This window comes from Nyctereutes procyonoides, unplaced genomic scaffold (assembly GCF_905146905.1).
Source record: "Nyctereutes procyonoides isolate TBG_1078 unplaced genomic scaffold, NYPRO_anot_genome, whole genome shotgun sequence".
Lineage (NCBI taxonomy): Eukaryota > Metazoa > Chordata > Mammalia > Carnivora > Canidae > Nyctereutes > Nyctereutes procyonoides.
In genome coordinates this window covers 68,612,549-68,626,347 of record NW_026575051.1, presented here as the reverse complement: position 1 = coordinate 68,626,347, position 13,799 = coordinate 68,612,549, and the positions used below count along the sequence as shown (strand labels likewise).

At 48.7% G+C, this 13,799-nt stretch overlaps 1 protein-coding gene across 2 annotated transcripts in view; it reads left to right on the top strand.

The window, feature by feature from the left end:
• LAMA4 (laminin subunit alpha 4) overlaps positions 1–8,641 on the top strand; it is a 140,991-nt gene extending 132,350 nt beyond the window's left edge. For both annotated transcript variants that reach the window (XM_055329718.1, XM_055329717.1), the window contains exons 34-38: positions 15–174; positions 1,862–1,992; positions 3,222–3,315; positions 3,808–3,927; positions 8,182–8,641. In XM_055329718.1, the coding sequence (XP_055185693.1) occupies positions 15–174; positions 1,862–1,992; positions 3,222–3,315; positions 3,808–3,927; positions 8,182–8,327 (651 nt within the window). In that variant the 3' untranslated portion in view covers positions 8,328–8,641. The remainder of the gene's footprint in view (positions 1–14; positions 175–1,861; positions 1,993–3,221; positions 3,316–3,807; positions 3,928–8,181) is intronic.
• Positions 8,642–13,799: the final 5,158 nt, after the last annotated feature.

The window sequence follows — 13,799 nt, the reverse complement described above, 5'->3', positions numbered from 1 at the left end:
TCTTCCTCCCTCAGATAAACTCGGTCTACAGCTTCAGTGGCTGCCTCAGCAATCTTCAGCTCAACGGGGCCTCCATCACCTCCGCTTCTCAGACGTTTAGCGTGACGCCTTGTTTTGAGGGTCCGATGGAAACAGGGACATACTTTTCAACAGAAGGAGGCTATGTGGTTCTAGGTAACAGTGTGCAGAGCGTGGAATGCTTCCTTCCCGGGGGAGGGTGGCTGGCAGGGGGATTGGGCTCGGGAGCAGAACGGCAGACCCACTCAGCCTAGGAATAGGCCTCTTCCCACGGGGATCGCCTTTGTCCCCTGCCTTTGTCCCCAAGCAGCCGGGCGTGCCCATCCCTGCGTGCTTTCCCTGACCAGAGCCGCTCCACAGCTGCCAAGCCCTCTGCCGTGGACCCTCGTGGCTCTCCTAGGACGTCCTGTGCTGCTCTGTGGTCTGATGTGTGTCAGCTCTTGGCCACCTTGCTCTTTCTCTGCTCCCTCTTAGCATGACCCCCTGACCCTGCCAAAGGAAGGCCCACTTCTTCCCTCCGCTCTGCAACCCCAGCCTTCAGAAATTATATTTCTGGATTTTTATTATTCCCCTTAACTCTGACTCTCTCATTCATTCAGCCGAGTGTTTCTTGCGTGCCTCTGGCAGGCCCCTCCCTATGCCAAGTGATGGAACATGATGGTTCCAAAAATAAATACTTGTAGTCCTAGCGGACGGCACCCAACCCCCATCCAAGCCACTGCAACATACACTCTACAGAGCAAGCGTCAGGTATGAGGAAGGCACCCCAACACCCCCTGAATGAAGGCATGACCGCCCCCGCGAACAACAGAACACCAGAGGTCGTGTTTCCTCTCTCTGTCTGGCTCATGACCTAACTTTCCTTTCTCCTCCTTCGCCCACAATGAAGCACCTGCACTCACATTTCTCAGCCTGTCACTGGATTTCAGTGGTGAGAACTCGCAGGCTCGGGCAGCCTGAAATGCAGAGCAACCCGCACCGTGCATGCTCTCTGTAAACATTAACTAAGAGCGGGAAAAAATTAAAAAGTGACTTATAAGGACACATGTCCAGTGAGTATTACGAAGATGCCCGGGTTTGCAGGGCGTGTGTTGGAGTGAGCCCGGCGGCCCTTCTAGTGAGCTTTCACCTCGTCCCGCGGCCCGGCCGCTGCAGCTCTGCTTCCCTTTCCTCCGGGACGCTCTGCGGCTCTGGCACCAGTTGCCTTTATTAAGACTTATTTTAGGGGCGCCCGGGGGGCTCCGTCGGCTAAGCATCTGCCTGCAGCTCGGGTCCCCATCCCGGGGTCCTGGGACGGAGCCCCGATGACCTCCCTGCTCCGCCAGGCCTCTGCTCCTCCTTCTGCCCTCCCTCCCTCTCTCTCTCTCTCTCTCTCTCTCTCTCTCTCTCTCTCAAATAAATAAATAAATACCCCTGCTCAGTGGCTGCAGAATAAAGCCCACCTTCCCTACGTGAGCACAGCACGGCCCCTTCCCCCGTGGCTCCCAGCGAGCATCCCCACAGGCCTGGCCCCACTGGCCTCCGCAGCCCCTCCCGGTGTCCCGGCCTCTGCACCCCTGTTCACGCTGCTCCCCGCGCCCACGTGGGCCATGTTAGGTGGTCCTGCGGGTTGGCACCAGTTTCTCCTCCGCCGAGCTCCCGGCCCCGGGGTGGGTGCTCGTGGTCTCACACCCCCCACTGAGCTTGGCACGGTGGCTTTGACGTGGGAAATGGCACTTTTGCTGCTTACCCAGTCAGAGACCCATCGAGGTTTCAAAAACAGAGGTAGCAACGCGTCTACACGGTCACACGGCGGCTACAAACTCCAGGCTGCTGCCCTGAAGACCTGATTTCCTCTCGGCAGATGAGTCCTTCAATATCGGACTGAAGTTTGAGATTGCCTTCGAAGTGCGGCCCCGGAGCAGTTCGGGAACCCTCGTTCACGGCCACAGCGTCAACGGGGAGTACCTGAATGTTCACATGAAGAAGGGCCAGGTAGGGCCTTAAACACTGGTTAACTGTCTTCTTCTCTGACCTCGAATTCTAGATCGAAGCAGGATCGTTTCACAGAGCCCTTCCGCCAGTCTTTCGTAGCTGGGGGGGAAATAGTGGGGAAGCCGTACAGGAAATCTAAATGCAGGCGGTCCTTGGATTCGGATCCACATGTTGGGAATTGATTTGATTAGAGCGAAGAGCCGTGGAAACATGGCAAAGCTAAAAAAGAAAATCGTCAACTGTAACAATGGAATTAAAAGGCTTTAATAAAAGCATCGGAAGGAAACCTCTTTACAAGTGAGAGCAGCAGACATACCCGGCTGCACCAAAACGAACGAGCAGTCAAGCCCCTGTCCATGTTCGTGGGCCAGACGTGTATGTGTCGATGTGCACGCGGACGCGTATTGCTGGGTGTATATTTACATTTATATTGTTTTCGATTGTGAGAAATCAAAAAGTTGTTATGGTTCCACGCTACTTTCATCCTTAAAAGGCATAACTAAGGAACATCCATGAGGGTGTCCAACCAAATATTAAGGAAGCGGCAGCAGATTTGCGTTACCGTCCCCGACTTCATAGAACTGATTTTTTTTTAAGATTTTATTTATTCAGAGAGAGATTGAGAGGCGGGCAGAGACACAGGCAGAGGGAGACGCAGGCTTCATGCAGGAGCCCGATGCGGGACTCGATCTCGGGTCTCCAGGGTCACACCCCAGGCTGAAGGCGGTGCTGAACCACTGGGCCCCCCTGCGCCCCCACCCGGCTGCCCCATAGAACTGATTTTTATGGGAGCTCCGGTCCTCTTGAGCCATGTGATGGCCAAGCGCTTGCGAGGGCACAGCTCCAAACCAGCAGTGAGGCCCTCGGTGGCTCGGTGGGGAGGGCTTCACAGGTGCGTAGACGGGGGCCCCGGGCTGGGCGCCCAGTCTGGCTGCACGTCCCCACTCCCCAGCGACACCTGCACCTGCTCGGAGGGCAGCGGTAAGGATCACAGGAGCTCACGCCTCCCCCCCCCCGGCCCTGTCACTGCTCCCCCGGCCACTCCGTCCTCTTGGGCCTCTCCCACCATCTGCCCCCCACCACCTACCGAAGACTGACCCGGTGTTCACCCGGCAAAGCTAACCGGCCCGCAGGGATGGACGCAGTGCCTCTCCGTGGTCCGTTCAAGAAGTCTGCCTTTTGTCACTGTGAGGACGAGGGCAAGTGTGTAACATTCTTGTCTTTGGCAGGTCGTAGTGAAGGTCAACAACGGCATCAGGGACTTTTCCACCTCCGTGACGCCCAAGCAGAGTCTCTGCGACGGCAGGTGGCACAGAATTACAGGTGAGAGGCACGGAGTGTCCCGGGCTCGCTCTACAGCGGGGGCCCACGTCCCCACCGCGTCGGATGACCATCCTGGAAGAGCTCGGACTGTAACTTGCATGATAAGATAGAGGGTGGGCAACGGCCCAAAGGTGGCCAAGGAAGGAGAATCAGATGTTACTTTATGTATCATCAAACCCACATGTGGTTTGAAAATTTGAATACTCTCAAAATAATCTTTTTTTTTCCTGCCAAAATAGTCCTAGGGAGGTTTGGGGTTTTTTTTAATGCATAATTCATGAAGAAAAAAATAGAATATCCTAAATATTGTCCCTTGCAAAGGAAAATGTTACAGTGATCGCTTAGACGTTGACGTTTTCAATGATACAGAAGAAAGTGTGAGGTTTGTTCTGGAATACATAAAAGCCACTACGGTTACAAGTTAGTCTCTTTCGCGGGAAAAGCCATCGCTCTCCGGTGCCATTTATGACCAGACTTTTCCTTCTGTTTCAGTTATTAGAGATTCAAATGTGGTTCAGTTGGATGTAGACTCTGAAGTGAACCATGTGGTTGGACCCCTGAATCCGAAACCAGTTGATCACAGGGAGCCGGTGTTTGTTGGGGGTGTTCCAGGTAAGGGTCACTTGAAAAGGGACATGTTTCCAAATCCAAGGAATGGGTACGTGCTCATAACCATTCTTGGGGTATGAAGGGCTGAGCTGCGGGTTCTCGTGATTCACCTGAAAACTCAAGGGGCTCTTATATACAGGGTTCTCTCCTAGGCGGTTAAGACTCCTTATCCAAGGGTCAAAACCCAAGTAACCCGGAAGCACCACACTTCAGCCCCCGGCCTGGTGGACATTACTCACCCTCCCCTTTACGCATCCTTGCGTCCGCGTAGGGACACACACTGCATTTCCTCTCTGACACAGAGCACCCTCATGTACTGACACTGCTCTAGGATCTGAGATTCCGGAGGGCTGAAGGTTCGCTGGGAATCATTCCCCTTCCTCACCGGGGAGGGAATATATTCTTCTCCCCCGTCCAAGGTTGGCCCCAGTGGTGCACGCAGCTGCAGACCCTGGGTTGTTCTGTTCCTACGTAGGGCCAGGCCCCAAGGGTGCATCCCAGCTGCCACCCTGCAAACCTCACCAGTCACATCGCTGCTGTCCTCTGCCGAGAAAGGTGTATAATCCAGGGTGGTGACAGGAGGAAACGGATGGACCCCCATGCCCCACCCCACCCCACCGATCATTTTTTTTTAAGATTTTATTTATTTATTCATGAGACACACAGAGAGAGGCAGAGACACAGGCAGAGGGAGAAGCAGGCTTCCTGCGGGGAGCCCGACACGGGACTCGATCCCGGGTCTCCAGGATCACGCGCTGGGCCGAAGCCAGGTGCTAAACTGCCGAGCACCCCCAGGGACCCCCCACCAATAGTTTTAAATCTCCAGAGCAGGAACCGTGACCTATGTTGAAAATGTTTGTTATGTGCATATTTCACTAACTTGGAAAAACGGAATGTTGAAGCAAGAGAAAGAGAAAGAGAAAGAGAGAGGGAGGGAGAGAGACAGAAGGAGAAAACCAAACTTTTACATCTGGAATTTGGTGGTGATTTTAAGGAAAAACTTAACATGATGTTTCCTTGTGTCCTACCTGGATTATTTTAGACCGACCCATGTAAGGCAAGTAATAATTTAAGAGTGTGTGAAAAAAGAGAGAGGAGAGAGAGAGAGAGAGAGAGAGAGAGAGAGAGAGAGAGAGAAAGCATGGATCAAATTAAGCACGTGACCTTGGGTGCTCAGAAGATAGTGGCAACTAAGCTTTCCTCTGTATTCTTCAAATGCTCGTATGGACAGTAACTCGCTGGTGAAGTGTCTGAGACCTTCATCATCTTCACATCCGCTGTCCACACGCACCTCCGTTCCCCGTCCTGTCCTCCTGGCTCCCAGCCTCAGTGCTGAGAGGGTTTCTGGCAAAGGCCCCCGCCGAACCTCCTGCAGCTGGGGTGTGCACGACGTGTCCATCGCTTCCCATATTTCTGTACGCTGCTTTCTTCCTGGACACCACGGCGCCGTCTAAGATCTTTCACAGGTTCCCAAGAGCTTGCGAGGCGGGGTTTGGCGAGGCCCCTGACCCTCTGGCCCCTCTGCACCCCTGCCTCTGGGCCCCCCACACTCTCTGCAGTTCCCTGCGTGCTTCTACGCTGCCCCCCTGGCACCCCCGGCCTTTACGCAGCACACAGGGCCGCAGTTTCTAGAAAATGTCCTTGCTCCCCTCCCTTGGTACCTCTGTGAGCAAGAACTTCTCCGACTCCTCTCCCGGGTTGACTCCTTCCTGACCCCTCAGACTCAGCCCGGCCCTCTCCTGACACACGCGATGCCCTGTCTCCCCACCTGCTGGGTCTGTGCCGCCCTCCCGTGACACCTGCCGCAGGATGTTGTTGAGGTTGAAATAGTACACTCATTGCTGCCAGGCGACGCGACTCCCCTTGACACAAAGCCAGCAACTCCGGTCTGTTAGGCGCTGAGACAGGGATGGGACGGGAGTGGCCCTCCTCCCAGGGGCTCACCGGTGGTGGCTCTCTTCTTTGCATCAAACACACGTTTGTCGCTTCGATTTTCATGTCTTTGCAGAGTCTGGTCCCAGCACGATGCGCTGCCGTCGTGTCTCCCACCACAAGAGTTGCTAAGCTGCGCACGCTGGGTGGGCGAGGGGTCCCTGAAGCCACATTCGGCCTGCCCGAGACCCGCTTTCGGGAACAGCAGGTCATAGCTAATGAGCAGCACATGGGCCCCGGGGGCTGGGGCAGCTCACCGCCAGCCCACCGCCCCCTTACGGCTTCGAGTGCCATCCAGGAACCTGCCAGTGAGCCTGGGACAAAAGCAATTATGGCTTAAGCTGAGTGTCATTAATCACACCATTCAGGGCTGTTCGACATTAATCCCACTAAAATCACATCAGAAACTGAGGCATGAAAAGAAGAGTAACGAAAGGCAATTGGGCATAAATAAACCTCCGAGAGGCACCCAACTCCCTTGGAAGCCCGACCAGTTCTCCTGTGTCACGCAGAACCCTGATGATATTATTTCTGTCAACGGCACGTTAATTTAATGAGCTATGTTCCCTGAAAGTCAATCTGACTGTAGAATGTAAAAATCAAAATCGGAAATTAAAAAAGGGTTCCAGATAACGTGGGTCCACAAACACACCGATCTGACCGTTCCTCTACTGAAAAGCCTGCATTAGTCTGAGGTGAAGCCGGGCTTCCAACCTGAGGAAGGTTCGCTCTTAAGATCATGGGTTGACTTTTTTTTTTTAAAGATTTTATTTATTTATTCATGAGAGACACACAGAGAGAGGCAGAGACACAGACAGAGGGAGAAGCAGGCTCCATGCAGGGAGCCTGATGTGGGACTCGATCCCAGGACTCCGGGATCACACCCTGGGCCGAAGGCAGGTGCCAAACCGCTGAACCACCCAGGGATCCCCATCATGGATTGACTTTTATTAATCGGTTACTTAGGGTTCTGGGGCATCTACCGTCACTACCTAGAATAAGTCGTGTGGTGCGTTGGGAAGACCGTAATAATTCTAGATGAACTACTTCCCCTCAACGACGTTCCCTGCGAACCACAGGATGGTGTGCTTGAACAGAAGCAAAAGCCATGCTCTAAAACTAGTTTCCAAAATGAGCAGAAGAAACAGATGCTCCTGCCCCTGCCCTCTTTCCCATTCACTCGTTTTTATTCTGATGGTGAAGTGCGCAGAGCGGCCTTGCCAAGACTGAATATATACAGTCTTGCTAACGTAGAGACAGAGAGAAGTCCCCCGCAGCCCCTTCCAAATCTTAAAACATCATAATTATCATTCCGAAGATGAAATGCTATTTCCATGATTTATTTCCAGGACACAGTCTCCATCTACGCTGCTTAGAAAACTTATTACAGCTGCGTGATGGTATTTAATTCGCTGTCCTGTTTTATGTTCCTTCCCGAGTTAGGGATCTCGGAGGGTTTTCCGTCCTTTATCGGCTACTGCTCACATAGCTGTTTGTACATAATAATAAGCTTTGACTAAATGGATTTTATTTCCATGATGCTTCCAAGCCCTCTAAGTTGCTTTAAATTATATTGCTTCTATCGTCCAACACATTTAATTGTATCTGGACAATTAACAAGCATAAGGCTTCTTCTAGATCTACTACGGGGCACCTGTGCCCACACAGACCAGACCAGTGATCATTAGCCTATTTATGGTTCTTAAACCCAGAGCTCGGAAGACATTAGAAGTCAGGTTACGTGAATTCATTATTTCCTCATTATATGGGGTGAGCTTGGCAAAAATGTGGAGGCTTAAGGGTGAAGGGTAATGATACAGATTAAACAGAAAGAGAAGCATTAACTGAGTCTAAAAATAGTAGAGAAGCTAAAATTTCTTCCTCTTTCCTGTGTCCATCACACACAACAAGTGAGACCAGGACCAAATTAACCCTAAGAGGCAGAAGCATAGGGGGATCCCGAGGATGCACTCCCTGGGCTCCCTGCATGAGGGGCGGTTCAGCCCTGGAAGCCGCCGCGCTGCGTTCAGAAAAATGATCACGAGAAACATGGCCAAGAGGGAAAATCACCACTTGTTCCCATTACTTCAAAAGCAGACAAAGGAAAATAAATACATACATACATACATACATACATACATACAAAAGCAGATAAAGTTCCTGAAAAAAATGAGTAAATTATCACTCTATTCCATCTTTTGACACGTAAATCATCTTGATGGCCTGAGCGGTTGCTCTCGTGTACTTTTTGCCACAGTAATGTGGGGGCCCGGGATGGGCGCCTCTGCAATCCCTGTTTCCATTTCTTTCTTCTTTTTTTTCCAGAGTCTCTGCTGACCCCACGCCTGGCCCCCGGCCGGCCCTTCACTGGCTGCATCCGTCACTTTGTGATTGACGGGCGCCCGGTGAGCTTCAGCAAGGCGGCCCTGGTCAGCGGCGCGGTGAGCATCAACTCCTGCCCGGCAGCCTGAGCTCGCAGAGCCGCTTGTGCAAAGGTCCTGGGAGCGCTGCCCGGGAGGCGAAGCCAGCCGGGATGGGCAGCTTTTCCTCACTGCCGGAGCTGTCATCTGGTTGAGCAGGACTTAGGTGAATCATCAGGGACTGGCGGTTTATTATTTCTCATGTGGATTCTTACCTCGGATCCCAAATCTCTGCAGTGAACAACACCCGAAGGAGCGTTACGCTTACTTGCATTGTATTATTTCCTGCTGGTGAAATTACCGTTCCTGTTTCTAATAAACTAGAAGGGATTCTAAATAAACACTGGCACACATTTCTAAGTACAGCTAGATTCTCGGATTCACCTTTCTTTCAAGGACCGTGCTTTGCATTGAATACACCAAAATCTCCAAGGTATACTTTTCTGTATCCCGAGAACGTTTTACTAATCTACATACAATCTAAAGTTAGATGGCAGGTTTGCTCTTAGCACTTTTGTTTGAGTGATCAGTATAACACGACTATTTTAGGCTTATAGCAGTTATAAGGTTTAATAAAGCAGATTTCTAATGAACTATTAGAAAAATGGAAGCATCCATTTTTTTCTAGAGAAGAAAAAAGGAGTTAAACCACTTTTTCCCCCTTCTTACTTCAAAAGAAAAATAAAACAGCATAAGGGGATGCTCCTTTAAGATATTATTCCTGTGTGTTCTATAGAAATCATGGAGGACATTATACCAAAGAAAGTAGGACATAATCATAAAATTTTATTTAAAAGTATAAAAGTCCCCCAAAAGTACACCACAGCCAGCATAATTTTATGATTTTTTTAGGTGACTATGTTCATAAAGTCTAGAAAAAATAGGCTTGAGTAGCTGCTGTGTCGTTAAAATACAGAAACTGAAATAGGAGATTGTACGTGAAAAAATAATAAACATTATAGACAGACTGAGAGAAAATAGGCCCTCACATCAGTAGGATTAGGGATATGTAAAAGGAGTGACTTTGAGGGCAAGGAAGGGGGTATAAAATATTTTGAGGAATTATTAAGGGAATAAAATAATGTCTGACCTGGGGGGGGAGATATATGTAAATTATTATATAAGACACATAAACATATATCTACGTCCATTCCCCCGCTACCCTCCTGTCTCAGGTGCATTAATAATAAAGTTGAAGATATCAATGATAATAGCTGGTATCGATTCCTAGAGGAGCTACCGCACTCCGGCCTCCGTGATAAGCTAAAGTTGGTTTGATCATCTCCCAGGAGGTGGCATTCGCAGGTGAGAAACCTGAGACTCAGACAAGTTAGGTGTACATTGTCAGCTGTCATTCGGCTGGACCGAAGAGCCAGGCCTCTGGCAGCCCAGTGATCCCCTGGCTTCCTGCCCCGGAGAACTGTCTCCCGCCGTCAGCTGTTCCCTAAAGCTGGAGTCACGTACCCAAAGGCCGGCAGAGTTGGAGAGTTATAAAGGCGTAAAACGGGGGCGGGGCGGTTCTGACTGACAAAACCAAGAGGGCACCTGCCAGACTGTATCTGGAAAGCCAGCAGGTGGCTCAACTCACCTGACTCTCCCCATGAAAGAACACAAGTCTTCAAGGACCCAGAATTGCCAACAGAGGCTGAAATCTGGGGGGTTTAGAACAGCCTGATTTTTCGGTTGGTAACTAATGAAGGCGACAGCAGCCACTGGACCAGTTTGACCAAACAGAACCTTTTGAGAGCCATGTGTGACATCTAGACTAAAAACTCTACACCCAACGTCTAGAGCCTTGACAAGTCCAGATTGAACCAATGAGCAAAACACCCCACACACCCGCATCGCATTCCCTCCATCACACCCAAGCGGGAAGAAGTGGTTCTGATACAACCTACCATTTTCTTTTCCAAAAGATTTTCCAGGAGCATCTCAGGGGGATGCTCATTCTCACAGTAGCAGTAAATAGACAAAACCAGCCCAGCCGTAGACCCTGACTGGACCCGCTTAGTAGTTCCGGCAGGCACACACTTGGACTCATATATATATAGACTAAAACCACAAAAACTCTTCTACCTTTTCCACAATATACAAAGCCACTTTGCAGAGTTAGTGTTTTACGTTCTTATACTTGACTGTTGAGAATCTACTGAATCTACTGACCCAGATACCTACCAACCACCACACGCTGACCTGAAACTTTGAATTTGCCATTCTTAAGAGTCTGATCCAGCTTTTAGATGGTACTCCATCTTCTCCCAGCTTCTATTTAGGGAGAAAAAAAAATCATAATCTTTTTCTTTTAGTGAAATATATCAGGATTTCATAGAGAGAAACATGGGTTGGGCGCTCATAGTAACTTTGGCCAATTGTGGTTTTGGTCCCTGCCCGTTCAGAGCCCTTTCAAAACGGAGAGGTCTCCCGTGGTCCCAGGTCTTCCCGAGGTCCTATCACCTCCCCTCTTGACTACAGCTGATTGGAAAAGAGTCCTGTACTATAGCTTCCCGGGGAAGCAACATCCCATTATCTGGTAGTGTGAAAAGATGAATTCAAACAATCAGATATTTTCTTTTAAAACTCTGAATGGGGAACATGAAGAGAATCAAGCGCTTTAGCAGTAGAAGCCGAGGCCAGAATAAAAGTATCTGAAAGTATGGTTTTAAGTGTTTACCACACACATTTGTAAACACACACTTAAGAAAGAAAAAGAAAGAAGAAAGAAAAGAAAGAAAGAAAGAAAGAAAGAAGAAAGAAAGAGAGAGAGAAAGAAAGAAAGAAAGAGAAAGAAGAAAGAAAAAAAGAAAGAAAGAAAGAAAGAAGAAAGAAAGAAAGAAAGAAGAAAGAAAGAAAGAAAGAAAGAAAGAAAGAAAGAAAGAAAGAAAGAAAGAAAGAAGACAAAGAGCCTAGCATTCCCATTCTGTAAATGTAGGATAATACATCTACCTTCCCTTTGTCTGTATGCACCACCTCGATTCTCAGCCTGGAGTTTGTGGGCGGGGGGGGGATGTATTTCAGAAGGTAGTAGGATCTATTTGTTCTCTGGGCCCCCGTATCCTTGCATGTAACCCAGTAGTATAGGGTGTAGAGTCTTTTCTGTTTCCCTGGGTTTGTGACTGCAGCCCAGAGCGAGGACCATAGGACAGTACATATATCACATTTGAAGCGCGGAGCCAATCCCTTCTCCCTTAGGACTGACTCAGAGAAGCCATTTCAGCATAACCAGCAATGTAACACCGCACCCCCCCCCAATATGCCATACGCACACGCACACACACACACACACACACGCACGGTCTATATAAAGAGGCAAGAAGGGCAACCAAATGAGGCACCGTCCAGCATATGAGCTCCGTAAAACTCCCTGATGTGTTGTCAGAGCAACGGAAGAGCACTTGACACCTAGGTTTATGCTCGATAAATATTGAGTGAATTTCAGGAAAGCTGAATTTCCATAAAAGCTGCCCCTCACCTTACCTCCCAATGCAATCACTTGTAAAGTTCCCGGGACTTGGAGGGGGGAAATTTCTGGTATTGACTCTCCACTTGGGGTCCTCTGACCCCCAGGGATCTCTGGTTGCCCGAGAATGTAGGGAGCACATAAGGGGGGGAGTACAGCCCACCAGAGACAAGAAGCTCCCCCTCGGGTCTAGGGTAACCTCTCAAGTCCTGAAAAGTCGGGGGCAAGGTTGGCCACCTGGATAAGGCCAGCTCGGTTTTTAAGCTTCTGGGCACCAGGGGACATCGTTCCCAGAAGACACTGCTGGGGGTAAAGTGGGCAGGCCGAGGGGCTGGGGGGAGGTGGGCCTGCGGAAGGAAGGCCTGCTCCCCCCTGCCGGAGCCGGGTGGGTCACACGCTCTGGCCAGCAGGCAGCAGCTGCGGGCCCCCCGGGATCTCCTGAGGTGCGCCGGGCCCGGGGTGCATCTCAGGAGCTGAATCGGCCCCGTCAACACGGTGTGTTTTAAAATGATCACGTCTAAAGGTGACGCTTAATGAGCAGGTGTCCCCTGGAGGAAGGTTGTGCAAGCACGGCGCCCCCCAACCTGTTTGTATCCCTTTTACGGAAGGCCCATATCTAGCCATGACAGCAATGTGGGAAGGCATTTTAGAAGACTAAAGAATTCACACTGGTTAAAAAAAAAAAAAAATTTTTTTTAAACTTAACTGGTTTGTCTTTTTAATAATAAATTATGTCTTTATGACCTTGTTATGTCTCTATTCTCATTCCTGATATCAGTAGGTTGTGTGTGTGGGGGGGGGTTCCTGATAATTCTGTTTAGAGGTTTATCAGTTTTATTGACTTTTTAAAAGTACCAGCTTTTGGTTGCATTGATTCTTCTCTCTTATTTGTTTTTATTTTATTGATATCTGGTCTTTGTTATTTCTTCCTCGTGCCTCTTTTGGGTTTAGTTTGCCCATCTTTTCAGTTTTCTTAGGGTGAAAGCTTAGATCGTTTGCTTGAGATGCTTCTTCTTTTCCAATGAAAGAATTTAATGTTTTCTAAACACTAGTCATCTGAACCCCATCTATTTTGATATATCGTGTTTCCATTTTCATTCAGCTCAAAATATTCTAATTTCTCCTGTCATTTCTTCTTTATTCATGGGTTATTTGAAAACCTGTCATGTAGTATCCCAATATTTGGAGATTCTCCAGATATTTTTCTGACTTAATTCTAGTGGAATACGTTTGCATATCTTGCCCATTTTTTCAATTTGTTGAGACTTGTTCTGTTGCCTATAACATGGTGTTATTCCTGGTGAGTTTCCCAAGTGTGCTCGAAGAGAATACCCAGTTTCTGCCATAGTATCGTTCTTTTACCAGTTGTTGAAAGGAGTTGAAATCTCCAGCTATAATATGTGGAGTTGTTTCTTTTCAATTTCATCAGGTTTTTTTGTTTTTTTTGTTTGTTTGTTTGTTTTATAATTTTTATTTATTTATTATAGTCAGAGAGAGAGAGAGAGAGAGGCAGAGACACAGGCAGGGGGAGAAGCAGGCTCCATGGGACCCTGACGTGGGATTCGATCCCGGGTCTCCAGGATCGCGCCCTGGGCCAAAGGCAGGTGCCAAACCGCTGCGCCACCCAGGGATCCCCAATTTCATCAGTTTTTGAATCGTATACTTTGAAGCTCTGCATGAGCACTTGAAATTGTTAGGACCATTTTAACACTATGAAATGCCTCTCTTTATCCCTGTTAGTATTCTTTGTTCTAAAATTACTTTGTTTATTATTAATATAGGCTACTCCAACTTTCTTTTGATTAATGTTTAAATGGTATATCTAAGCAAAAATGAACTATTGGGACTTCATCAAGATAAGAAGCTTTTGCACAGCAAAGGATACAGTCAACAAAACTCAAAGACAACCTACAGAATGGGAGAAGAGATTTGCAAATAACATATCAGATAAAGGGCTAGTTTCCAAAATCTATAAAGAACTTATTAAACTCAACAGCAAAGAAACAAACAATGCAATCATGAAATGGGCAAAGGACATGAAGAGAAATCTCACAGAGGAAGACATA